Raw genomic sequence first — 27,602 nt, 5'->3', positions numbered from 1 at the left:
CATTAATTTTGAGTCACATGATAATATTTACGACCATCCCGGTAGCACCTGACTGAGAACAGCTGACGGTTCACTGTTCCAGCAGTAGGGTCATGGAGAAGTTGTCTGCGGTTGTCGTCTTGTCGGTCCTTGTAGCAGTTTATGCTGACACCCCAGCTAACTGTACATATGAAGATGTGAAAGGGACATGGATATTTAACGTTGGACCGAGAGATGGGGATCGCACGTTAAACTGCTCCACTTTTTGTAAGTTTTTTTTATCCCAAACGCCAAAATTAAATGTGAGCTTTTGATTCACACCACCATGCACAACCCCTCCCATTTCAGTAAACGAATAACCATTAGCGTTCTAACAATCAGATTTCAGTTTCTGATCTAGAGATATACATTAAACAATTCTATCCAATGTGTCTTTTTTTTTAAGATTAATTTTAATAGTTTACTTGCAAAAAATATCCACAGTTATCAAATAAAAACTTTATATGTAAACATTCATTGAGAAAATATGTCTGAAAGATTTCTGCCTGTAACTCCTGCCTAACATTTTCCCTTGGTTAGGGCAACCTGACCCTAACCCTACAGAAATGATGTTTTGATACTCCCAGCCAAGGGTTATGATATTAATTTTACAAGGCAGGGGTTATCGGTTAGATTCTAACACTGGTTACGGCAGACATTTTACCTTTGTGTTTTATACTTCCACAGCATCTGGTGAGGAGACCCTAGAAGTGACCTTGTACTTCCCTGACCTTGCTGTGGACCAGTATGGGAATGAAGGATTCTGGACTCTCATTTATAACCAGGTGCACACACATCTAGGGCTGGGATGGTACCTTGGGTATTCAGGTCAGGGGGGTACTAAGTAGGCCCCGGGCACCCACAGGACTACGCGAACCCGTGGTTAGTCATGTGACATATTGTTTAATGATACAAAAATTATCTTGAACTCCATGGTCACACTACAAGTCACTAATGTTCGCATTTCTTGCTGACTATGAATGCATTCCTTCTGACTCTTTTATGTTTGATTAAAGATAAAGCAACTTCATTGAATGCATGACCAGATTGTTTTATATGTGTATCTAAATACATACTAAGTTCAAACTATTCCCAAACGGACATTTTGTACCCATCTCTTGAGACCTACAGCGGATGCCCAGGTAGGGATGCTTAATAGAGGGTTGAGTACCCAGATAGTAAATTTAGACTCGTTCCAGCCCTACAAGCATCAGTAAACTGTATGTAAAGTTTGTAAACACATGAGTATGGCTATTAAAATATTAAACATAAATGTTCACAAACAGTGTTCAACATAAATACCAGTAATGATCGCCATCATCGGCAGTCCTAACTGCATTTTCAAAGTAAAACAAATTTCTCGATTTTCCCGAAATTGTCTTTAATATGTTTAACCCATCAGAATGATACGTGTATTTGTCTATTTTATCTTTTCAGGGCTTTGAGTTTGTCATTGCTGGAAGAAAATATTTTGTTTTCTCGAAGTATGAATCCTCTGGAAAGAAAGTCACCAGCATCTGTGATCAGACAATGCCAGGATGGTCACATGACATATTTGACAGAGAGTGGTCATGCATAATCGGGAAGAAAGGCACCCCTGTCCCACGCAAGACCTATGTGGATCCTCTTGCAACACGGTAAAACTCATGTCTTTCTGATTGCAGATACTGTTATCTTTCAATGACTGGAAGGAGATGTAGAGGGATGTGAAATTACTGTTATATATCATTCAGTCTCCTAAAGCAACTTAAAGGCTGGTAATGTCAATGTAGCAGCTTTGCAGATTTTTATACTTTACTTAATCACAAATGCTTGACAAAATGACAGGATGTTCCTGTCTGCTCATCCAGTTGATTATCTACAAGTTATGTCAGCATAGGCCTTATTAGTAACAGGGGCACGGGTTGCCCAGTCGTCTAAGGCGCCGCAATTCGCTGTGCAGAGTTGCGTCCCTTGGTCACGCCAGAAACCTATGATTGTGGGTTCGAATCTCGGTTCGCCCCGATTATTTTTCTAGGTTTGTCAGCACCATACCCATGCTCGTGGGTTTCACCAAAGTGGTAAACGTCTGAGACCTGAATCACTTCGGGCTTTCCTCCCACATTAAGCTGACACGCCGCGATATAACTGTAATACTGTTAAAAGCGGCGTTAAACCCAACTCACTCACTCTAGTGACCTGAGGCAGATATACAGAGATGTTATTTTACTGTTATCCTGTCTTCAAGTGACCTGAGGCAGATGTACAGAGATGTTATTTCTCTGTTATCCTGTCTTCAAGTGACCTGAGGCAGATGTACAGAGATGTTATTTCTCTGTTATCCTGTCTTCAAGTGACCTGAGGCAGATGTACAGAGATGTTATTTTACTGTTATCCTTTCTTCATGTGACCTGAGGCAGATGTACAGAGATGCTATTTCTCTGTTATCCTGTCTTCAAGTGACCTGAGGCAGATGTACAGAGATGTTATTTCACTGTTATTCCGTATTTTAGTGACCTGAGGCAGATGTACAGAGATGTTATTTTACTGTTATCCTGTCTTCAAGTGACCTGAGGCAGATGTACCGAGATGTTATTTTACTGTTATCCTGTCTTCAAGTGACCTGAGGCAGATATACAGAGATGTTATTTTACTGTTATCCTGTCTTCAAGTGACCTGAGGCAGATGTAACGAGATGTTATTTTACTGTTATCCTGTCTTCAAGTGACCTGAGGCAGATGTACGGAGATGTTATTTTACTGTTATCCTATCTTCTAGTGACCTGAGGCAGATGTACCGAGATGTTATTGTACTGTTATCCTGTCTTCAAGTGACCTGAGGCAGATGTACAGAGAAGTTATTTTACTGTTATCCTGTCTTCAAGTGACCTGAGGCAGATGCACCGAGATGTTATTTTACTGTTATCCTGTCTTCAAGTGACCTGAGGCAGATATACAGAGATGTTATTTCTCTGTTATCCTGTCTTCAAGTGACCTGAGGCAGATGTACCGAGATGTTATTTTACTGTTATCCTGTTTTCTAGTGACCTGAGGCAGATGTACAGAGATGTTATTTCTCTGTTATCCTGTCTTCAAGTGACCTGAGGCAGATGTACCGAGATGTTATTTTACTGTTATCCTGTCTTCAAGTGACCTGAGGCAGATGTACCGAGATGTTATTTCTCTGTTATCCTGTCTTCAAGTGACCTGAGGCAGATGTACCGAGATGTTATTTTACTGTTATCCTTTCTTCAAGTGGCCTGAGGCAGATGTACAGAGATGCTATTTCTCTGTTATCCTGTCTTCAAGTGACCTGAGGCAGATATACAGAGACGTTATTTCACTGTTATTCCGTATTTTAGTGACCTGAGGCAGATGTACCGAGATGTTATTTTACTGTTATCCTGTCTTCAAGTGACCTGAGGCAGATATACCGAGATGTTATTTTACTGTTATCCTGTCTTCAAGTGACCTGAGGCAGATGTACAGAGATGTTATTTTACTGTTATCCTGTCTTCAAGTGACCTGAGGCAGATGTACTGAGATGTTATTTTACTGTTATCCTGTCTTCAAGTGACCTGAGGCAGATGTACAGAGATGTTATTTTACTGTTATCCTGTCTTCAAGTGACCTGAGGCAGATGTACAGAGATGTTATTTTACTGTTATCCTGTCTTCAAGTGACCTGAGGCAGATGTACTGAGATGTTATTTTACTGTTATCCTGTCTTCAAGTGACCTGAGGCAGATGTACAGAGATGTTATTTTACTGTTATCCTGTCTTCAAGTGACCTGAGGCAGATGTACGGAGATGTTATTTTACTGTTATCCTATCTTCAAGTGACCTGAGGCAGATATACAGAGATGTTATTTTACTGTTATCCTGTCTTCAAGTGACCTGAGGAAGATGTACAGAGATGTTATTTTACTGTTATCCTGTTTTCTAGTGACCTGAGACAGATATACAGAGATGTTATTTTACTGTTATCCTGTCTTCAAGTGACCTGAGGCAGATGTACCGAGATGTTCTTGTACTGTTATCCTGTCTTCAAGTGACCTGAAGCAGATGTACCGAGGTGTTATTTTACTGTTATCCTGTTTTCTAGTGACCTGAGGCAGATGTACCGAGATTTTATTTTACTGTTATCCTGTCTTCAAGTGACCTGAGGCAGATGTAACGAGATGTTATTTTACTGTTATTCCGTATTTTAGTGACCTGAGGCAGATGTACAGAGATGTTATTTTACTGTTATCCTGTCTTCAAGTGACCTGAGGCAGATGTACCGAGATGTTATTTTACTGTTATCCTGTTTTCTAGTGACCTGAGGCAGATGTACCGAGATGTTATTTTACTGTTACCCTGTCTTCAAGTGACCTGAGGCAGATGTACAGAGATGTTATTTCTCTGTTATCCTGTCTTCAAGTGACCTGAGGCAGATGTACCGAGATGTTATTTTACTGTTATCCTGTTTTCTAGTGACCTGAGGCAGATATACAGAGATGTTATTTTACTGTTATCCCGTTTTCTAGTGACCTGAGGCAGATGTACAGGAATGACCATGACTTCATCAACAAGATCAACAGTATGCAGTCGTCATGGAAGGCCAGGGCTTACAAGGATCAGGAACAATATACTGTAGGGGAAATGCTGAAAAGAGCAGGAGGCCGTGGTTCAAGGATTCTCTCGTATGTATTATGGGGAGATTCCCTGTGGGGATTCTTGATCAGTTCAATGGATCATTGTTCATGCTATCAACCAGTGTTTTGCTTAGCACTGACTTGATTAATTAAGACTGTATGGGATATAGTTACAACTATTGCTAAATGCTGTGTAAGCAATATTCACTCAAAAGGGATTTTGCTAGATGAACAGATATAGCACAATTGAGACATTACCATGAATTTTGATTCAATGTGTCAATTATTTTGAAACTTTGAGTACTTTCGAAAGTAATCTTTCATTGGCCTAAAATACAGGCCAATCAGAATCCATGTAACATGTAATAAATACTGATGACTAATCTGTAGAAAGCAGCACGATGAATTGTATCATATTTCAGGTTTATAAGTTATGCCATATTAGTAAATATACCGTATTTGACGTAATAAGCACCCCGGTCTTAATAAGTGCCCACTGCGATAATTGCTAATATATTGGCTAGTGAACAATACCAATTAGCACCCCTTCCGATTGATCAATGTACACAACACTTATTTATTCGCGTATAATACGCACTCATGTGTTATATGTACCCTTAATAATGGGCAATTAAATTCTGGAAAAATGTATCTCTCGTATATAAACAGTTAAGGCTTGTCAGCATAAACCACGAAATATATCTTTCAACTCTGTTTTTTCACCAAAATAAAATTCTTATAAGAGCCCCCTATTTCTAATTTTGAGAGCGCCCTGGGCGCTTATTACGTCGAATACAGTATCTGTGGTATATATCTAGGGCATCCTACTTCCTGTGTGAACATGTGATTGAAATACAAGCTGTGGAGCTCACTGCAGTCATATGTTGTACCGTCATCTGATCCTGATGGTAACACCCAAAGCTTCAACCTCATCATGTTTCGAGCCAAGGTCCCGACATTCAATTGTTTTGCGATGCCTTCGCAGGAGACCCCGTCCTGCCCCAGTGACAGATGCTGTAGCTAGGGTGGCGCGTCAACTGCCGGAGTCTTTTGACTGGCGCAATGTCGACGGCAGCAACTACGTGTCTCCCATCAGAAACCAGGGTGAGATGTTTGAGGGGTTTGTATCATATTTGCCATATGTGCTGTTTAGCTTGATGGCACTCATTAGAGCATTTGTATTGCTAGGCTATTTCATGACACCTGCACATTCTGACCCCAAAAATGATTTCCCCCTTGTTTTTGTCAAGATTGAGTCAGGTTTTTAAGATATATATTTTATGTTATATTTTGTATTATTTTTTATATTTTTATTTTTTTTACATTTTGTTTTGTTTTGTTTTGTTTTGTTTTGTTTTGTTTTGTTTTGTTTTGTTTTGTTTTGTTTTGTTTTGTTTTGTTTTGTTTTGTTTTGTTTTGTTTATTTTATTTCATTATATTTTATTTTCCATATTCGACGTAATAAGCGCCCCGCTCTAATAAGCGCCCACGGTGATATTTGCTAATATATTGGCTAGTGAACAATCCCAATTTGCACCCCTTCCGATTGATCAATGTACACAAGACTTATTTATTCGCGTACAATACGCACTCGTGTGTTATATGCACACTTAATTATGGGCAATTAAATTCTGGAAAAATATATCTCTCGTACATAAACATTTCAGGCTGTCAGCATGAAACCACAAAATTTATCTTTCAACTCGGCTTTTTTCACCAAAATAAAATTCTAATAAGAGCCTGCTATTTCTAATTTTGAGAGCGCCCTGGGTGTTTATTACGTCGAATACAGTATTTTTAATTTTGTTTTTTCCCCCATTTTTTTTATTTCTTGAAAATGACTGTGGAACAAGCCATCTTGCAGGTTACAGAATAAGGGAAACAAAGCGTTGTCATGGCTACATCTAGTTTTACATGTAGCATGTCTGACGAGGGGATAGAAGTGAGGTGGGCAAGATGAAATTGCACTGTTTGACTCCATTCCCGCTTAAGGCTACAGCTATCTCAGGCCAGTGTTACAGATGAGAGTCATGACAGTCATAGTGCTAGAACACTTTGTGTTTTGAAAACAAAATATATTAATGAAGTGGAAGATCATTATTGAATCATCTACATGCTATGAGATGGTAGCGTCCAGGTCACTGTTATAGTGTATTAAAGTATCTGGTATTCTTGTTAGTGGAAAAGACACAGATGGCACTTTGGTCGAAGGGGGTGGTGGGGTAGCCTGGTGGTTAGAGTGTTTGCTCGTCACGCCAAAGACCTGGGTTCGATTCCCCACATGGGTACAATGTGTAAAGCCTATTTCTGGTGTCCCCTGCCATGATATTGCTGGAATATTGCTAAAAGCGGCGTAAAACAATGCTCACTTACTTTGGTCAAAGCACTACAACACTTTGTTAATGGTTGCCTCCCTTTGCCATTGCAGGATAAGGATTCTTGGTTTGTCAGCTCCATACCAAAGTTCATGGTTTTGGTACGCACCTATAACCTGTTTCATTTGGGGCTTACCTCACACATTTTAGTTGACACAGACCAGTGTAGCTGAAAACTGTTTATAGTTGCATTTGATAAAACTCACTCATTTACTTTTCCATGTGCTTATGAGAATCACTGGAATTGCTACATCCCTGAACTTGATGGCATTGTGTTTTAGCTGCCTGTGGAAGTTGCTATGCGTTTGCCTCCATGGCGATGAATGAAGCTCGTGTGAACATCATGACCAACAACACCGTGGCGCCAGTGTTCTCACCCCAGGACATCGTGGAGTGCAGCGAGTACTCACAAGGTGGGTGGGGTACAGTGACATCAGGCTGTTTGCCATGGTACCCTGAAGAGGGACAGATTAGTTGTGTCATATTGCGCCAGGGGGATTCCGGGTTAGAATAGGTTTCCAGCAACCTAAGCTAAGAGATGACCGAATAGATTGGGTGATGTGGCCCTGTGACTTATATCTGGAACATGGCTGAGTGTTGCGTTAAACTATGAACAGCAACTTTCTTGATGGAAAGCTTGTATACCAGTGTTTGAAATTAAGCATGAAGTCAGACATTAAATAGGAACAAAGCTCAAAGACCCAGGACGCTTCTTAGTTTAAAAACAATTGTACTAGGTGTAGCAGTAAGTTTGCTTTGCAGATATTTTGACTTAATAGTGTGTTGCATGTTTTGCCACAAGACATAAATGGCCAAACAGACCTTAGTAGTCACAACATTCAGACCAATTGATCTGAATGCTGTGACTACTAAGGTCTGTGTCATGACACTAAGATTGCTTTAGGGATTCTGGCCATGGTAGGAATGTGGTTCTGGACAAGATGGGAATGAGGTTCTGGTCATGAAGGGGATGTTCTAGTCATGATAGGAATGTGGATCAGGTCACGATAGGAATGTGGGTCAGGGAATGAAGGGGATGTGGTTGTCATGATAGGAATGTGGTTCAGGTCACAATAGGAATGTGGGTCTGGTCAAGATGGGAATATGGGTCTGGGCCTGGTCAAGATAGGAATGTGGGTGTGGTCAAGATGGGAATATGGGTCTGGGCCTGGTCAAGATAGGAATGTGGGTGTGGTCAAGATGGGAATATGGGTCTGGGCCTGGTCAAGATAGGAATGTGGGTCTGGTCAAGATGGGAATGTGGTTCTGGTCATGATGGGAATGTGGGTATGGTCGTGATATGAATGTGGTTCTGTTCAAGATAGGAATGTGGGTCTGGTCATGATGGGAATGTGGGTCTGGTCAAGATGGGAATATGGGTCTGGGCTTGGTCAAGATAGGAATGGGGGTCTGGTCAAGATGGGAATATGGTTCTGGTCATGATGGGAATGTGGTTCTGGTCATGATGGGAATGTGGGTATGGTCGTGATATGAATGTGGTTCTGGTCAAGATAGGAATGTGGGTCTGGTCATGATGGGAATGTGGGTCTGGTCATGATAGGAATGTGGTTCTTGTAGTGAAGGGAATGTTGGTCTGGTCATGATAGGAATGTGGTTCTGGTCATTAATTATAGGAGATGGATTTGATGGTTATTGATATTAACATTAATTCACACAAAATGAATATTTTTTCATTAACCTTTATATGTTACAGTATATGTATGTAAAATATGATTCACTCAGGCAATTAATAAAATGCCTAAATATTTCATTTTACAAATTGACTGATTAATCTTTCCTTTTATTTATCAGATTGACTAAAAATTGAGAAGTTTAAAAAGGTCCTAAAAACTAATTATGCTGGGATTGGAAGTCAGAAAATATAAAAATATACATGTACATTGACTTTCGTTTTCTTTTGATCCTATACTTTTTAATCACTGGGAGATGAAATTGAACATAAGAATGTTTGGCATTTGTTCTCATGGTAAAATAAATGGACCGATTTTTCGGTCAAATGGTAAAACATACGTAGGTACAGAAATGCGTAGGTGTTTTGTAAATTGCCTGAGTGAAAATTCCAGTAATTTTACACTTTGACGGATATATATATATACTCAACTACAAAAGAAACGCACATGCCGGATAAATTTGAAGGGTTATCTCTTGGAAACTATATGAGCTAGAAAGATATTTTTTGTAGGTGATTAAAGCAAAAAATGTTGAATTTAACAAATCTATTCGAAATGACCAAAATTGATCATGCTAAAGTATTAAACATTAATTTTGCGTTTCTTTGAGTAATGAGTTTCTTTAGCAGTTGGGTATATATTGTGATGATCCTGCTTAGTCCCCCCCAATAATAAATGTAATGATCCTCTTTATGCTTATCACATGACATTACAAAATGGCTTCCGTATGTCCCAACACTTGACTTGCTGCAGGGTGTGAAGGGGGCTTCCCCTACCTGATTGGGGGCAAGTACGCGGAGGACTTCGGACTGGTGGAGGAGGCGTGCAACCCATACAAGGGCAAGGACGGATCTTGTTCCACTGTCGCCAGCTGCGGCCGTCGCTACTCCACGCGTTATGAGTATATCGGGGGATACTATGGAGCGTGAGTACATCTCTGATTTCAGCAGGACCTGTGGAGATTCCAGCTGAGAATAACATCCTGCACCCGACTCAACGCATTTGACCGATTGTGCGTCATTAGAATTGCAGGGGTGTGGAAATATTGAATTTGTGACTTTGTACCTGTCTACTTGTTCGAAGGAACATGTTTATTATCCCCCGGCATGAAATGGAAAGGGGGTATAGGAATGGGTGCCGTCCTTCGTCACGTTTACTTTCCGGAGTAACTCAAAAACCATGAGAGATATCTGAACTCAACTTAGCACATAGATAGATCTAGTAGTGAACTGGTGCCTTTTGAAAGTTTGGGTTTTTTTTAATTATTTTTTTTTTGAGTTTTCATAGCAACGACTTTGACTTAGACTGAAAATGGAGGTAGTCCTCGTTTCCGGAGCAGATCTTGAAAACCGTACAATATTGCTTGCCTTGCACACAATCAGACATGTTATATTGGTGGGGGATATAGGGTAGTTCATGCTTGTTACAGTAGATGTAAATGTATTTTCAACCTTTAATAATGAATTTGTCCTTTCCAAGGCCCTGATCAAACGAAAACAAGGTCTTTGAACAGCCAGTTCAACCTTCTTACAATATGTTCTGCAATGTATCGAGATGTTTAAACCTTTTCAAAACGATATTTCGTAATTATCATTTACATAGACTACCGTATTCGACGTAATAAGCGCCCAGGGCGCTCTCAAAATTAAAAATAGGGGGCTCTTATTAGAATATCATTTTGGTGAGAAAAAAATATAGTTGAAAGATAAGTATCGTGGTTTATGCTGACAGCCTGAAATGTTTATGTACGACGGATATATTTGTCCAGAATTTAATTGCCCATAATTAAGGGTGCATATAACACACGAGTGCGTTTTATACACGAATAAATAAGTCTTGTGTACATTGATCAATCGGAAGGTGTGCTAATTTACATTGTTCACCAGCCAATATATTAGCAACTATCGCAGTGGGCGCTTATTAGAGCGGGGCGCTTAATGCGTCGAATACGGTATATGAAGACCTGCTAAATTGTAAGGTTGTCTGTGGACCAATGAAGCTGATCGTTCTGTTTGGTTGACGATCTCACACAATGAGTTGGGCAAATTTGGCAAGTTGAGTATTTACTTTCCACAGCCCTGGACCGACCAGATCATTGCTCATTGCATCCAAAAATGGTCTGTCTGGCCCTGATTTGGTTATTCAGGGGTCACCATGCTATGGCTGGAGTATTACTGAATGTGGCATGAAACTTTTACCCACAGGGCTCTTGTTCCTAAACGAGGTCATTGAAAGAGATGAATCATTTGTAGATGCATATATCGATGTTTAATAAATGTTATACAGTAAACTACGTTTATAACAAACACGCTTTTCACGAACTGATCGATAGAACAAACTTAGTTTTAGTCCCGGCCATTTGTTGTGCATATGCTGTGTATATGCTTATAATGAACTATGGTTATTACGAACTAAAATTAGTAGTCCCGATGAGTTCGTTAAAACCGTAGTTAACTGTAACTCAAATAATATTTATCAGTTTAAGTGTATAAAAAGTCCCTGATGGTTTGATAACCAGTGAAGTGAATGTAATTCAGAGGTTTATGATGATGAGGAAGTAAGTATGGGAGGCTGACGTTTTCAAATTCTCCACCAGCGTCATTGTGTTTCCAGATGCAACGAGGAACTGATGAAGATAGCCCTGGTGAAAAACGGACCTGTCGCTGTCGGGTTTGAAGTGTACAAAGACTTCATGAGCTACAAGGGTGGCATCTACCATTTCACTGGCCTGACAGGGTCATTTAACCCCTTTGAGATTACCAACCACGCTGTACTGGTTGTAGGGTATGGAGCCGATAGCGACAGCGGAGAGAAGTACTGGACCGTCAAGAATAGTTGGGGGCCTAAGTGGGGAGAGCAGGGCTTCTTCCGAATCCGCCGTGGAACCGATGAGTGTGCCATTGAATCACTAGCTGTGCAATCTTTTCCCATCATTTAATTTCATTCTTTCCCCCCCCCCCCCCCCCCCCAGTCCTGATTCAAATATTTAATATTTTTATTTTAATAATCATGATAATTCGTAACATTGAATTCTGTGATAGCCTTCATCCCTGGAAGAAGAAATACTACAAAACCTTTCCATGATTCAATTAATCAATGCTATCCCCCACCAAATTTATGCTCTGTTCGGAATGATTGAGTTATAAACAACCAATGAGTTGGATATTTTTTTATTGTTTTTACATGTCATGTGATAGTGTGGCTGGTTTGTCAGACCCCTTTCTTCAGTGCTATAGATTATAGTCTGTTGTACATAGTGTATGAATGCTACATTGTGACAAGTGACATCGGACAGTGCCTGCATATTTTTCTACATGTATATTTTGAAAAACTTCCGTAAAAATCCATTTTTTTCCAAATATTACATATTTCTAGAATTTGTCTTGAAAACATACATGCAGCTCAGAGGTAAACGGTAAACCCATGCTCATTTATAAACTCTTATTTGAATACTTAGTTTTGGCGCCAGTGTGCCATGTATATTTGAAATGAACATACTTGTAAGTAACCTTGTACTTGTGTACTGGAATGTCACTGACCTAGGAAGGACTTCATGAAAATAATACGCGCTATTTGGCACTAGAAACTTACTCTTCATCTCGTAAAGGCATTATAGGTTGTAGCAGGATCACAAGGTAATGTGGGACACATAAGACCCCATGTACCCCTTGAGATCCTGCAACAGTGAATTTATCTTACCGACATGTTTGAATACGACACTGTAAAAAAATTTCAACAAATTCCAAATTGATAGAAAACAGCTGTTCAATTGAGCTGAGGTTAGCTTGTGCTATGTCATGTGACTTTCATTGACTCGGAAAAAGCATGCAGCTTTTTGCTTTGAAGCAGGATATAAAGGATTTCTTTTGCCTTTAAAAAATCCATGTGCAGCCTGACTTGCTGATGGCAGGCAGAGTAAGTGATTTATTTCCCCCCTGAGGAATTTAGTCCCCTTCAAGGAGGGATACAGGGTTAAAGGGATTTATTCTGCCTCTCAGAAGTCCACATGCAGCCTGTCTTGCTCATGGTAGGGTATAAGGTATTTACTCACCCACTGAGAATTATATTTCTCTCCAAGACAGGATAAACAGAATTTTATCAAGATCACGTGAACCAATCAGATCTCATCATTCTGACATGGAGGTATAATAATGAGCTTTTTCCAGTTTCTTCAGTTAAGCTCTCAGGGAATGCCATGTGATGTCCATTGTTACACAGTGTAAATAAACAATACTGATAATTTCATGGACAAACATCTTGTCAGTCCTTACGTAACAATATCCATGTTTTGGTAAATCACTATGTCCTCTCAATATAGGAATATAGGTAAGAAGAACTAAAGACATTTCAGAGTTTATTGACAGTATACATCAGCAATGTACATTCCATCGTTTTTTATAACTTTCAATAAAATTTTCTTCACATCATTCAATTGTATTATGTTATTTTTCTCACAACTTTTACCATGTTTACTCAGGAGTGAGTGAGTGAGTGAGTATGGTTTTATGCCGCTTTTAGCAATATTCCAGCAATTTAACGGCGGGGGACACCAGAAATGGGCTTCAAACATTGTACCCATGTCGGGAATCGTACCTGGGTCTTCGGCGTGACGAGCGAACGCTTTAACCAGTAGGCTACCCGACCGCCCCATGATTACTCAGGAAGAAAGTAAACTGGAGTAATGATCCAAAACATATGGCTGAAAAATCAGGGCTTGTCAAAAATCATTTTCATGAAGCCATAAGGACCAGTGTTTCACAAAAACACTCAGGTCCTACAGATATGCCAGCAACTACAACACATCAGATTTTCAAGTCCTTACTTGGAAGTATTCTGCCCTTTCATTCACTTAGTGGTTAACAAGATAAAAAAATTGACATCTTATTTCTTTCTACGAGCAGGTTGGACCCCCTTGTTAATGTTAATTCCACTACATCATGTCACTTTAACTAAGACAATTACGTTTCATTCAGAACAAACACGTGTTCTGTAAACCATCATTATGTTATGTGCTGATCATCAGCAATGAATATCTGCATATTGCTCTTTCTTTGAACACAGGGTCGGGATCGTGGACCCTGATGGCAGCGGTATATCGAGGAATCACTGTATCTGCATAACGCTCTTTCTTTGAACACAGGGTAGGGATCTTGAAGCCTGATGGCAGCGGTATATCAAGGCTTTACTTTATCACCAGTCTGTTGTTCACTGGCATGTCGAAAAATCATGTCATGCCATGTCGTCATATTGTGACATATGTAAGGATTCAAACACAAGATTATCATTTGAGGATGTAGTATTTTTCTCCTAAAAGCAAATTCTTCATATACTTCAAAATTACGATTTTAGGCTATTCCTTTACATATTAATAAAAAAAACATAACTTGCATGTGTCATGTATTTGAATAAAATCAAAGCAATTTGGGGTGGCTTAAGTAACCTTACAATATTAATTCCTCTCCTGTGTAATGTTACTGTCAAGCTTAAGGATTATTGACTTGACAAACTGGAAGCTTATGATAACCATGGTAACACTTTTCCAAACCTGGATTTTGTAAAGACCGGGCTGAACTCCAAATGAATGTGGCATGCTTTCTGAACACCTGGCACTCTGGGTGAGAGAAAATCTTGTAAGTTCATTTGGCGTGACAATTAAAGTACCATCTTTATTCTGATCTGTGGTACAAATGTTTCACACAACCACACCAAAAACATCTAAAGCCACTGCGCAAAAAACAGTTGTTCAAATGTTTTCGTTCAATCTTCACAACATGATTCGACATGATTATCCTGCTTGCTACTGGAGATGATCAATAGTCCATGTGTTTGACACTTGGACAGACGGTTGTAAATCAAACGCTGGTTTGATGTTTTCAATGATGACTTAATCGTCATCCCCTTGAACCAGCAACGAATCCCAAACGTCTGCAATGTTTGGTGTGTATATTCCATAATACATGATCCACCGAAAATTACATAACATTCGGACAGACCAAAAAGCTGCCTTTCTTTGAAATAACACAGTTGTTCCCCTTGACCGATACTTCTGCAGATGTTGTTGGTCATTAACAAGCACAAATTCATCCTGACATTATTATACACAGAGGAACACATGTTTTGTATCCATCAATCGGAGACATCAGCTAGATCCAACCTCCGGAATTTATCAAGGTTGTAGAAACAAGCTTTTACAATTTTTCCTCCAAAATATCGCCCATTTAAGTCCACCAGTGCTGAAAAAAACCAAGAACAAGCTAGTATTATGATCACAAAATGCACTAAACTTGACATTTACCATCTTGGACTTATTGATATAAGCACCCTGTTCCAAAAAGGCCCATAATTTCATATCACTTTTTATCACTTCAACCCTGATATTTCCATCTCTTCTGCAGCTTTTTTAATTGAGGTTCTTATCGTAAGAGGCGACTAACGGGATCAGGCTCGCTGACTTGGTTGATGCATGTCATCGTATCCCAATTACGTGGATCGATGCTCATGATATCAATCACTGGATTGTCTGGTCCAGACTCCATTACTTACAGACTGCTGTCATATAGCTGTAATATTGCTGAGTGCGGTGTTAAACACCAAACAAAAACAAAATCTTGGAATATGGTAATCTTTGCCAGATTAAGATCTATGAAAAGAAACTGAATACCCACATCAAGTGTTGATTGTACTTCTACAGCACTGAAATCCAGGGCCCAGCCCACAGAGTGATCTTTCCTCTAACTTCCATTCTTTTAACACTGACTTACGACAGTCGTAGCGCTAAGATTGTTTAGTGGAACAGAGCCCAGTCTTACGAATGTCTGGTAATTACGCAAAGAAGAATTTATTGACTACCTTCTCTCATAGTAATAGCACAGGGATCATACAGGGCATGTACTTAACCACAGACAAGATTTGTGTTTGTTTGTTGTTTACCGCCGCACTCAGCAATATTCCAGCTATATGACGGCGGTCTGTAAATAATCAAGTCTGGGCCAGACAATCCAGTGATTGACATCATGAGCATTGATCAACACAATTGGGATCGATGACATGCATCAACCAAGTCAGCGAACCTGACCACACGGTCCCGTTAGTCGCCTCTTATGACAAGCACAGTCACCTGTTACGGCAAGCATGGGTACCAGTTTTCAAACTCAGTCTTGACAAGTATCTTTTAGACAGCATGCAAACTTTCAAGGGCCAAAACATTGTAAAAAATTAAGGTACGACACTAATTTTCAAACTCATTTGCGATCATGACCAATAATATCAGTGTGTAAAATTTAATTTCTCTGACTTAAACAGTTTTTGAGAAAATTTGTCCCCTTGGAGAAAAGGACGAACGCACTACCATACATTCCTTAATCCCCTGCCCCACTTCGTGGCAGGGATAATAATGGAGAGCTATGAGCAATCAAATGAGTGGAAGTTGGTGCATCATAAATGGACTTTTTATTATTATTATTATTTGGGTTACATAGGAATATCGCTGTCAAAGGCAGTACAGTATCCCCCAAATCTGCCTCACATGACCCCGAACGTCGCCTCACCTTTAATTGCCGACTCCATCCTCTCAAACTCCACAAATATCCTCACTGCCTCCTCCTCAATCTGGCCAGGAATCTGCTCCAACAGAAATAAATCTTGCTTCAACATCGTCAAGAAATGACCAAATACAACTAATGTAAAATATTTTAATTGTTCCTATTGATAGCAACACAAACAGGTAGCCTTATTTTCCATTTCAGCTAGGTAAAAGTGATTACTAAATTTGTTCTACTACTTGTAATGAATAAATCAATAAAATTTAAAATTTCTATATGTACTTGAAAGTTCTATAGATACTAATGAGTATTTTTTCACAAATATTTGTTTTCATTACAAAAGGTAATTGCTGTATCCATGAATTTATGATGTCCTTGAACTTGAGTTGTGGCCGAGAATGCATTATTCAAAGAGACACCTCCAGATCTGGATCCAAATCTTACCTCAAATATGACGCACTTGATAACTTTTCCATATTTGGTACACTCTTCGGCAGTCTCTGGTTCCAGGTCCTCGTCCACCTCTCCCGGACCGACCATGTTCTGTCAGAGCAGCACAACATTATACCACAGCCACAAAGATGTGAAGTGAAATGGGGTTTAACGTTGCATCCAAGATTATTGCACTTACATAGCCATGTGCATGCACGTGTGTGTCTGCTTGTACTAGTCCGGACTGATGCTGATTAATAGTGCTAGCTCACTGAGATACCATGTTTACACAGTTTAACATGAATACCCCACTCAGACATAGTATACAGCCCTTGTTTTAGGCCCTTGATGCCAAGCACCAGACAGGTTAACAACAAGTACCATCTTTTAACGTCTTTGGTATGACACGGCCGGTCATTGCACCCTGGGCCTTCCGCTCTCCGGGGACCACTAGACCATGGGTGAGGTGAGGTGTGGTGAGGTGAGGAGAAATTGGGTTTAACTTCGCGTCCAAGATTATTGCACTTATATAGCGACGTGCATGCACGTGTATGTGTGTGTGTGGCTGCTTGTACTAGTCCGGACTGATGCCGATTTATAGTGCTAGCACACTCAGATACCATGCCGCAGTTTAACATGAATACCCCACTCAGACACAGTATACTGACTCCGAGCCGAACAGTCCTTGTTTTAGCCCCTTAATGCCGAGCACCAGGCAGGGTAACAACAAGTACCACCTTTTAACGTCTTTTGGTATGACGCGGCTGGGGATCGAACTCTGGACCTTCCGCTCTCCGGGCGGACACTCTATCATTAGACCACGGAGGCGGTCTACTAGACCATGGAGGTGGTCCAGCAACAAAGAAGGTGATCATATGATCAGATCAGAAATCTACTCATTTCAGAACTACAATGTACGATCCTAATGAAACATCTTCTGCTACAAGGCCATGGCCCCGTTCGACAAAGCCTTCTTAGCGATAAGGTGATCGTAACTCCAATATTTTAACACTGGCTTATAATAGTTGTAGCGCTAAGATCGTTATGTGGAACAGTGCCCAGGGTCAAATCTGGGCCTCATTCAACAAAGCGATCTTAGCGCTAAGATGATCATAACTCCCATATTTTAACACTGGCTTACGATAGTCATAACGCTAAGATCGTTTTGTGGAACGGTGACCAGGGCCCTGTTCCACAAAGCGACCTTAGCATTAAAACTGTCATAAGCCTATGTTAAACTATAGGAGTTATGATCATCTTAGCGCTAAGATTGCTTTGTGGAATGTGGCTCAGGTTTGACTGTTGAACAGATAAAGTTACACTACCATGTGTAATATGGCTGCAAAACAATAAAAAAAAAGAGCATCACATACCCTCAGTAGAATAACTTTGGAAGGATTCCGCAGCAGGTTTGTATTGGAGGGTGACTCCCTCGGTACCTCTACAACAGATGATCCTCCACATTGCAGACAGGCAAACACAAATACATTCCATGCTGTCACTAGAAGTGAGTGTGACTGACTGCTTTTAGTAAGCGTATTTACGTTACTTTGAGCAAAATTTCAGCAGTATCATGACTAGGGGAAGCTCATGTAGGAAGAGAGTGAGAGAGTGATCTGGGTGTAACGCCGCTTTTAACAGTACTCCAGTTATATCGTGGCGTGTCAGCTTAATGTGGGAGGAAAGCCCAAAATGATGCAGGTCTCAGACGTTTACCACTTCAGTGAAAGTGAAACCCACGAGCACGGGAATGGTGCTGACAAACCTAGAAACATTTTTGGGATGAACCGGGATTCGAACCCACAATCATAGGATTCTGGCGTGCCAAAGGGACGCAACTCTGCACAGCGAATCATGGGGCCTTAGACGATTGGGCCACCCGTGCCCCCATGTAGGAAGAGAACCAGGGCCTTCGTCTTGACGGACAAATACTGTAACCACTAGGCTACCCCACCAAGTGTATTATGATACTGGTACATATACAGTGAGATGTTGTACGACCACAATCGATATATTTAATTTAAAATAATTGTTTTTTATAAATGGGTCTTAATTTTTGAAATCAGATCGGAATTCTATGAGCAACTCTTAGAGACATCAACTATTCATGCAAAGTTTCAGCTCCATAGACCTGGGCCCACTTGCACAAGGCGATCTTAGCGCTAAGATGATCATAACTCCCATACTTTAACTTTGGCTTACAATAGTATTAGCGCTAAGATCTCTTTGTGCAAGTGGGCCCTGTAGTTGCAGAGGAAACCTTAAAAATTTAAAAAATAAGGATGCCCAAAATGTATTACATCAGTCAGAGCCTAATCAACATCTGTTGACATACCATAAATTAAATGCATCGGTGTATATTTCTTTTAAATTCACTTTAGCCCCGGCGTTTAATCACAAAGATAAAAATGGGGAGAAATCCATGTATAAAAACTGCCTAGCATTTAATCAAACCTGGCATTAAATCGAGGAAATACGGTAATGACAACAGCAGTTCTAGTGTAACGGGTGTGGTATACTCACCTTTAGGCAGGTCCTTCTCGTGGATGATCTTGCCGCCTCTCTTGCTGGTCTTCTCTACAAACAGTGCAGTACTCATGCCTTGCTCCTGCTTGCCCAGGCCTTGACCCTCCTTGTAGCCGTACTTCGCCATGATCCGAGAAGCCACGGACCCACTGAAACAACACGGCACATCTACAATCTCAGGCCAAACAATGCAGATTGTTCATATACCGTATTCGACGTAATAAGCGCCCCGCTCTAATAAGCGCCCAGGGCGACATTTGCTAAGATATTGGCTATTGAACAATCCCAATCAGCACCCCTTCCAAGTGATCAATGTACACAAGACTTATTTATTCGCGTATAAGACGCACTCGTGTGTTTTACGCACCCTTAATTATGGGCATTTAATTCTGGAAAAATATATCTGTCGTACATAAACATTTCAGGCTGTCAGCATAAACCACGAAATTTATCTTTCAACTCTGTTTTTTTTCCACCAAAATAACATTCTAACAAGAGCCCCCTATTTCTAATTTTGAGAGCGCCCTAGGCGCTTATTATGTCGAATACGGTATATCCTAAAACAATTTCAAAATCAAGCTAATTCAAGTATCAGAAACACAAAGATGTCACCAAACGCAACTCTGATGCATATCATACATTGTAACAAATGTTATATTTGGGATAACACTTTCTCAGTAAAGTACAGATTCTAGTACTTTTTGGGGTTGAGTCCCATCCAGGATTTGAACCCACACTGCCTCTTTGGCAGATACCTCCTTGGAGGCATCGCCTGATCTCACCCAAGCAACACCTCCTTGGAGTCATCACCTGATCTCACCCAAGCGATACCTCAAAAGAGTCATCGCCTGATCTCACCCAAGTGATACCTCATCACTTGATCTCACCCAAGCAATACCTCATAACTTGATCTCACCCTAGCGATTCCTCCTTGGAGTCATCGCCTGATCTCACCCAAGTGATACCTCCTTGGAGTCATCGCCTGACCTCACCCAAGCGATACTTTCTTGCAGTCATCGCCTGATCTCACCCAAGCGATACTTCCTTGCAGTCATCGCCTGATCTCACCCAAGCAAGACCTCCTTGGAGTCATCGCCTGATCTCACCCAAGCGATACTTTCTTGCAGTCATCGCTTGATCTCACCCAAGCGATACTTCCTTGCAGTCATCGCCTGATCTCACCCAAGCGAGACCTCCTTGGAGTCATCACCTGATCTCACCCAAGCGAGAGCTCCCATGGAGGCTATGTTTTGATGATAACTGAGTTTACTTATGTTGGTGGGTTTTGTAAACCAACTAACATAACATAGAAGGCCTCATTTAGTCTGCAGCTGCTACCTACCCGATTCCCAAGGTGTAGCCAGTTGGAGGGGAGTTGGAGCGGTTCGGCATCACAGGCTCGGAGGCTGGACAAGAAGATGTACTCATATTAACATAGGGACATACACCTCTGTAGCTCGGATATGATGTCCGATCACCAAAGTCAAGGTAAAGAAGAATTATGGTAGCAAAAGAGAAGTTTCTTCATCCTCAAAGCATGTTCATTGAATTACATACATGTATTTTGTCTATGATTGTTTGTTCATTGTTTATCACTGCACTAAGCAATATTCCAGCTATATGACTGTGCTCTGCAAATAATCAAGTCTGGACCATACAATCCAGTGATTGACATCATACAAGAGAATATACGGTATTCAAATCACAAAGTACATGCATACAGCATTGAAATATCTACAGTAAAATGTACTGTAGTGAAAATGGCAAAATCGCCCTCACTTTGTCCTTCACCTTCGCGTTACACTGCTTAGTGAAAATAGCAAAAAATGACCTTCACCTTCACGTTACACTGCTTAGTGAAAATAGCAAAAATATTTTGGTAATTGCCCTCACTTTGACCTTCACCTTCACTTTACATTGCTTAAGTCCCTCACAATCTTCACTAGCTTCAACCTAGCCTGACAGTTGACATGTTAAGTTTCACTGACCCACAGTAAATGCTTCACAAGGTAATGTTTAAACAAACTGTATTACAGGTTTATAATATGTCCAAGATGAGTTTGACCTCTGACATCAATGTGTCAACAAAATACTCCAGGGCTGCAAAGCAGATATATACTCACCACCAAAAGAAACGGGAACCATAGAAACATATGGAGAAGTGTGTACGTTAAGAAGATATGTTTCCAATGTGTACCAAATAATGACAAAACTAAAAATCAGTCAAGTGTTACCACAGAGTGACTTTATTCCTAACATGATATGGTGCACATGATTTCCAAACTTTACACGCCAAGCCTGTACAGGCCAAATGGTGTATCTTGAGTCCTGGATCTATGTCACAAGTCATACGTTCATAAGCGTCGGTTCACACAACGTAGCAGTATGTTCGTTTGTGCATCGAACCATTCTTATATCTCTTGAATATGAGTAATTTTTCCGTATTCGTGTTTCTTTTGTCAGTGAGTATACATGTCTTTAACAAGATATCCAACCCATGAAGATTCCGGGGTAGAATAGGTCTTCAGCAACCCATGCTTGCCGTAAAAGGTGACTATGCTTGTCGTAAAAGGCGACTAACGGGATCGGGTGGTCAGGCTCGCTGACTTGGTTGATGCATGTCATTGATCCTAATTGCGTGGATCGATGCTCATGATATTAATCACTGGATTGGCTGGTCCATACTCGATTATTTACAGACCGCCGTCATATAGCTGGAATATTGCTGAGTGTGGCGTTAAACAACAAACCAACCAACCAACCAGATATCCATCAGCTGTCCAGCGTCGCATGGTTTTAAAAATATGGCAGCAACGTCCAGATCTGACGATGCTAAAGCCTCGACATTAACATATTTCGACCAAAGACTAAGATAGTAGCTGAAAATATTTCAACAAGAGGCAACAATTGCATATTTTGCTTGCTGGTTGCACTATATAGGCCATATCATGGAAGCATGTATATAAGACAAACAAGTGGTCGATATCATGAGCAACGACCATCTTCAGTATAACATCTGTTCCATTATCAACAAGCAGTAGAACCTTGAAGTACTGTTACCTATGTTCTCACAGATTAATTGCTTGTCTAATCATGTCCAACACACTGACCTTCCTTGGGTGGAGTGTTGTCCTCAAGCAGTGACATCGGCGGGGCGATGGCCGCACCACTAGCTGTAAAACACCGAAAACAACATAACTTGTGATATCCCTTCAATGGTTACAAACATAAAACATTTCACCACGTTTTACGAATCGCACATGTACTGATGCATCGCAATTTTACACCCAACGACACTATACACGATGTGCATACATACAAGCATATCACAAAATGGCTACAAAATAACAGATCCAGGATTTTGAAAAATGGGTGTGTGGGATGTGCAAATAATACAAAGTGACTTGGCTGAGGTCGCAGTTAACATATAAGGTGTCTGAAAAGAGGTGAGGTGAAATTGGGTTTAACGTCGCGTCCAAGATTATTGCACTTATATAGCGACGTACATGTACGTGTGTGTGTTTGTGTGGCTGCTTGTACTAGTCCGGACTGATGCCAATTTATAGTGCTAGCCCACTGAGATACCATGCTGCAGTTTAACATGAATACCCCACTCAGACACAGTATACTGACTCCGAGCCGACTAGTGCTTGTTTTAGCCCCTTAATGCCGAGCGCCAGACAGGGTAACAAGAAGTACCATCTTTTAACGTCTTTTGGTATGACGCGGTCGGGGCTCGAACCCCGGACCTTCCGCTCTCCAGGCGGACGCTCTACCACGAGACCGCGGAGGCGGTCTGTCTGAAAAGAAGTGGGCATCGTTCATATTTCAGAATCTCTAGGAAATATCAAGTCTCAAAGACCAGCATGTGTTATCCTTATGCCTTATCCTGATGATCTTACATCTGGGCTTTTCATATCCCTCTTCCTCTTCCTCCTGCTCTCTCCGCCGCTTCGCTCGATCCATCTCTCCACCCTCCTCTTCTCTTACTCTGTCTCGTTCTCTTTCTCGCTCAGGCCGTCGCCGAGATGAGCGTCTATAAACATTGCAACTGAATCTTTAAACACATTCAGGTGATTGGAAAAGAAGATTTATGAAAAGCAGAACTTCAGATTGATGTAGATTTTCCCACGATAAATTGAACATTTGAAACATTACGCTATTCGTTTGGTTACAAATTCAATTTAGAAGGGTTAAATCAACATTGAAAACACAGTATGTTTATCTCCTAATTTGATACTTCTTAATTTGATTTGAAACGTGACATGTTACATGCTCCAGGCGAATTTGTCAAACATTTCCCTTTTTCACATTAACAGGTACAAGAGAGTGCATGAAAATGTGCAGAGGAATGAAATGTGATGCAAATTTCTTACAGTATTGAAACCATTAAGCTAAATGTGGGAGGAAAGCCCCAAGTGATGCAGGCCGCAGACGTTTACCATTTCGATGAAACCCACGAGCACGGATATGGTGCTGACAAACCTAGAAACATAATCTGGGTGAACCGGCATTCGAACCCACAATCATAGGTTTCTGGCGTGCCCAAGGGCAGAACTCTGCGTCGTGAATCCCCACACCTTAGACGACTGGGCCACCCATGCCCCCATACAGGTAAGCAAGATGTGATATTATTGGGTATCTCGCAGTTTTTATTTGTATATACCGGTAATTAATTGGGTAATGGTGATTTATTTTGTCCATTTTACACAAATACGCAACTGATCTGAGTGAGTGAGTGAGTATGGTTTTACGCCGCTTTTAGAAATATTCCAGCAATATCACGTCAGGAGACACCAGAAATGGGCTTCACACATTGTACCCATGTCAGGAATTGAACACGGGTCTTCGGCATGACGAGCAAATGCTTTAACCACTAGGCTACCCGACCGCCCCCATGCAGGTTATGTGAAGCTATCTCAATCAACACCCAATACAGGCAGAAGGGGTTTCTGTACCCCAGTAATGTGGTTCATGCCACGGGTTTGCCTGGTTTGGATTTGATCATTAACAGGCGGCAATGATATAGCTGGAATACTGCTGACTGCGGCATGAAGCAACAGTCAATCAAAGACATGTCTCTCACCCCTCCTCAGCCTCTCTCCTCTTCTCTTCTTCCCTCTCTTTCTGCTTGGCTTCTCTCCTCTTCTTCACGATGTCCTCGTACTCATTGGGCCGGAAAGGGTCATACTCGTCCTGCACCCCCGTGATTGACGGCACTGGGTCAGACGCAATGAAGGGGGCAGTGGAACTTACTGGGGGGGTGCTGGGTTGATCTATTCTCTCCAGCTACAGAATAGGATACATTAGTCAGTTTTCTCCAAATCAGATACAGCTAGAATACTTCTTATGAAAAGACATTTTCCCTCCCACGCAGTGATCAATGAACATGATAAAGCTACTGCTCGTAGGAGGAGCTATATGTCTCTCGGTGTCATGGCATTTTTCTTCCAATCCATAGATGCCAAACAATACAAAAAGTCATTCAAATATTCAATGAATTCTATAAATAATTGATCAGATTGGTTAACTTTGTTTGTTGCTTAACATTGCACTCAGCAATATTCCCGTTATAATATATCACGGTGGTCTGTAAATAATCAAGTCTAGACCAGACAATCCAGTGATTGACATCATGAGCAACTGTGAAATCATTACAGGCATCAACCAAGTCAGCAAGTCTGACCACCCGATTCCATTAGTTCCCTCTTATGACAAGCATGGGCTGCTGTAGACCTATTCTAACCCGGATCTTCACAGGTCAGGTAATGTTGTTCAGAATATCAGAATATCGAGCACTGTTTTGACTGGTCCAGATTCCATTATTTATAGGTCATTGTGACATACAGTAGCTAGAATATTGCTGACCTCGGCACAATACAATAAACAAAGTACTCTCATATAAGAAAAGGAACCGTGAAGATTCCAGGTTAGAATAGGTCTTCAGCAACCCATGCTTGCCGTAAAAGGTGACTATGCTTGTCATAAATGGCGACTAACGGGATCGGGTGGTCAGGCTCGCTGACTTGGTTGATGCATGCCATCTATCCCAATTGCGTGGATCGATGCTCATGATATTAATCACTGGACTGTCTGGTCCAGACTCGATTATTTACAGACCGCCGTCATATAGCTGGCATATTGCTGAGTGCGGCGTTAAACAACAAACCAACCAACCAACCATATAAGAAATGTTACAACCCACAATCATAGGTTTCTGGTGTGCCCAAGGGACGCAACTCTGCACAGCGAATCGTGGCGCCTTAGACGACTGGGCCACCCGTGCCCCCTTCTAACAGTATGAAGGGAAATGTGATACAGTATAAGTTTCTCATGGACAACTGGACCATGTTGTAGTTATTATTCTGACTGCTTAATACCTTTCCCGTCTGAAGATTGAAGTGAAGTTCCGAGGCCTCGTTCCGCTTGAGGTCTATCACAGGCGCTAGTATTGATCCCTGGCGGGGGCGCTGTAATACAACCATACTGGCATCACATAGTGACCGGTACAACACCGCTTGGTACATGTTTAGCATAACTAGTTAAACGTTGATAAAATTATGTTAAGTCTAGTGAAACACTGATGCATCGGTGGATCGCAATTTTTCACTCCTCGATACAAGTATCGTTCACAGTGGAATACTAAATAACACATATCGATACATACCTTAAATGTTTGCTGTAATAACAGTTACACCCCACACTAATTAGCATGATTAGTAATGAAAATTAGTCATGAAAATATTTTGGTCCATTGCACCATACTTGACACTGTCGACTGTAAATCTTCAGTGTGCCAGGTATTGATCATCATGTCTATGAAAAGATGGCTTACTCACCACCGATAAGAGAAACATGCAAGTATCGTGATACGTATCAAATCGCACAGTTGGTGTATCGTCCCAGCCCCAGTAAAATCTGACCCAAAAAACTGAGACAATGAACCAACTTATCCAAAGTAGTTCTGGTACATTATACCTATGGTGTGGTCAGGTTAGCTAACTATATTACACTTACCTTTGGTGTGGTCAGGTTAGCTAACTACATTACACCTACCTTTGGTGTGGTCAGGTTAGCTTTCTTTGCCTGCAGCTGTGACTGCAGCAGTTTGAACCCCGATGACCAGCCAGCTGTAAGGACAACAGAACAGAAGCTACAATGATTAAACAATGATTATGACTGATTAAGTTTGAATTTACGTTAGACTAAACAGTCTGAATCTCCGTGATCTTGCACAGTGATATACACAGTGTTTGAAATTACCATATTTCGTCTTTTAGACACAGACAACAAGTGGAATAGAGGAACGGAGGGACTTGGGAGAAGGGGTGAGAGAATGGTCCTATTTTCAGGATCTGGACATGGTCCAGGAAGGGTGTGGTGCCATGCCCTTACCCTACATTACTCCGTTTCCTGCAAATGTGGCAGCATTAGAAATTGGCACACTTCCGGAAGTCCTTGGCATACTGACCAATAGTTAAGGTATCATAAGGACAAGTATATGTCTGCACATAAACCGAATTTTGAGGACCAGAAAAAAGATTCTGTAGAAAGGGGTCGGCTTATCCACTGGATACACTTTCATGATAGTATTTTTCAGATTGTGATCTGTCAGAAACATCGCCTGAATGACGGCCGATAGATTACAACTTCCCGAAAATTTGGAAATTGCCACGAAAAGAGCCATTATTGTTATAAATTATCAATAAAGTTATTACTATACACCAATGTTGTCATTATTAAAAAAATGTTATGCATGTTACTACTTCCGATAATAGGTTTTCAATTGAATGTTCAAAGTTTATCGTTCTTCATAAACTTCATAATCTTTACATGTAACAATATATGTAATCCACAGCTATAATATATAATCCACAGATGAAATCGCCAATAGCTATTACGTACGTTTTGCAAAGTTCATAAATTGATAGTAGTACTTTGGCATTTTTAGGGGTTTTGCTTTATGTTATAATTATGAGGACTAGTGGACTGAAACTGTTAGTTTCTACTGCTGTGTGGCCTTCGTTCGACTACAATTTAGGATTAAGTAACGTGGTGAGTTGCCACTTTGCAAATATTAAACAGAACAGACACAGGGTCAGTGGCTTGCACAAAATTAATAGAAAGCCGTGCGTCATAAAGAAAAATGCAGTTACCATGAAGGTCGAGCGGTCCTTGTCTTAACAATGATAACCCTTATGTTAAAAGTTGAAGACTTAGGACTCCCAAGATTCAAATACCATAGGAGTAGACAATCAAGGACCCCTCTCAATTTCAAACACTGATTTTATGTAATATGACAAAGGATAACTTACCGTCCACATTCTTGGTGATTCCACCCTCTGTGTTATCAAGGTCCAAGCCATCATAGAGAGACATTGTGAGTGTAAAATAATCCTGTATGA

General features: G+C 40.8%; 2 protein-coding genes across 2 annotated transcripts; one reads left to right on the top strand and one right to left on the bottom strand.

The window, feature by feature from the left end:
* The first annotated feature begins 33 nt into the window (after positions 1–33).
* On the top strand, positions 34–13,125 carry LOC139446757 (dipeptidyl peptidase 1-like). The gene is made up of 8 exons (XM_071228067.1): positions 34–246; positions 706–803; positions 1,456–1,655; positions 4,525–4,680; positions 5,618–5,736; positions 7,289–7,420; positions 9,452–9,623; positions 11,312–13,125. Exons 1-8 carry the CDS (start codon positions 93–95, stop codon positions 11,634–11,636), a joined length of 1,356 nt encoding a protein of 451 aa, XP_071084168.1. The 5' UTR covers positions 34–92; the 3' UTR covers positions 11,637–13,125.
* LOC139446758 (splicing factor 45-like) lies at positions 13,061–27,602 on the bottom strand. Its single transcript, XM_071228068.1, has 12 exons — positions 27,513–27,602; positions 26,254–26,327; positions 25,578–25,667; positions 24,284–24,486; positions 23,100–23,233; positions 22,308–22,370; positions 20,540–20,603; positions 19,195–19,346; positions 18,045–18,112; positions 16,684–16,782; positions 16,246–16,318; positions 13,061–14,931 (listed from the first exon to the last, which is right to left on the bottom strand). The coding sequence occupies exons 1-12, from the start codon at positions 27,574–27,576 to the stop codon at positions 14,825–14,827; spliced, it is 1,191 nt and encodes a 396-aa protein (XP_071084169.1). The 5' UTR covers positions 27,577–27,602; the 3' UTR covers positions 13,061–14,824.

This window comes from Haliotis cracherodii, unplaced genomic scaffold, assembly GCF_022045235.1.
Source record: "Haliotis cracherodii isolate W230 unplaced genomic scaffold, xgHalCrac1.p SCAF_6, whole genome shotgun sequence".
Lineage (NCBI taxonomy): Eukaryota > Metazoa > Mollusca > Gastropoda > Lepetellida > Haliotidae > Haliotis > Haliotis cracherodii.
This window is presented reverse-complemented; position numbering and strand designations above follow the sequence as displayed.

Coding starts and splice junctions, on each gene's coding strand:
- LOC139446757 (XM_071228067.1), top strand. CDS start 93: ATGGAGAAGTTGTCTGCGGTTGTCGTCTTGTCGGTCCTTGTAGCAGTT. Junction 1,656..4,524: donor GTGGATCCTCTTGCAACACG/GTAAAACTCATG, acceptor CCCGTTTTCTAG/TGACCTGAGGCAGATGTACA. Junction 9,624..11,311: donor ATCGGGGGATACTATGGAGC/GTGAGTACATCT, acceptor TTGTGTTTCCAG/ATGCAACGAGGAACTGATGA.
- LOC139446758 (XM_071228068.1), bottom strand. CDS start 27,576: ATGTCTCTCTATGATGGCTTGGACCTTGATAACACAGAGGGTGGAATC. Junction 25,668..26,253: donor CTAACCTGACCACACCAAAG/GTAGGTGTAATG, acceptor GTTGTATTACAG/CGCCCCCGCCAGGGATCAAT. Junction 16,319..16,683: donor TCAAGTGCGTCATATTTGAG/GTAAGATTTGGA, acceptor CTGTTGGAGCAG/ATTCCTGGCCAGATTGAGGA.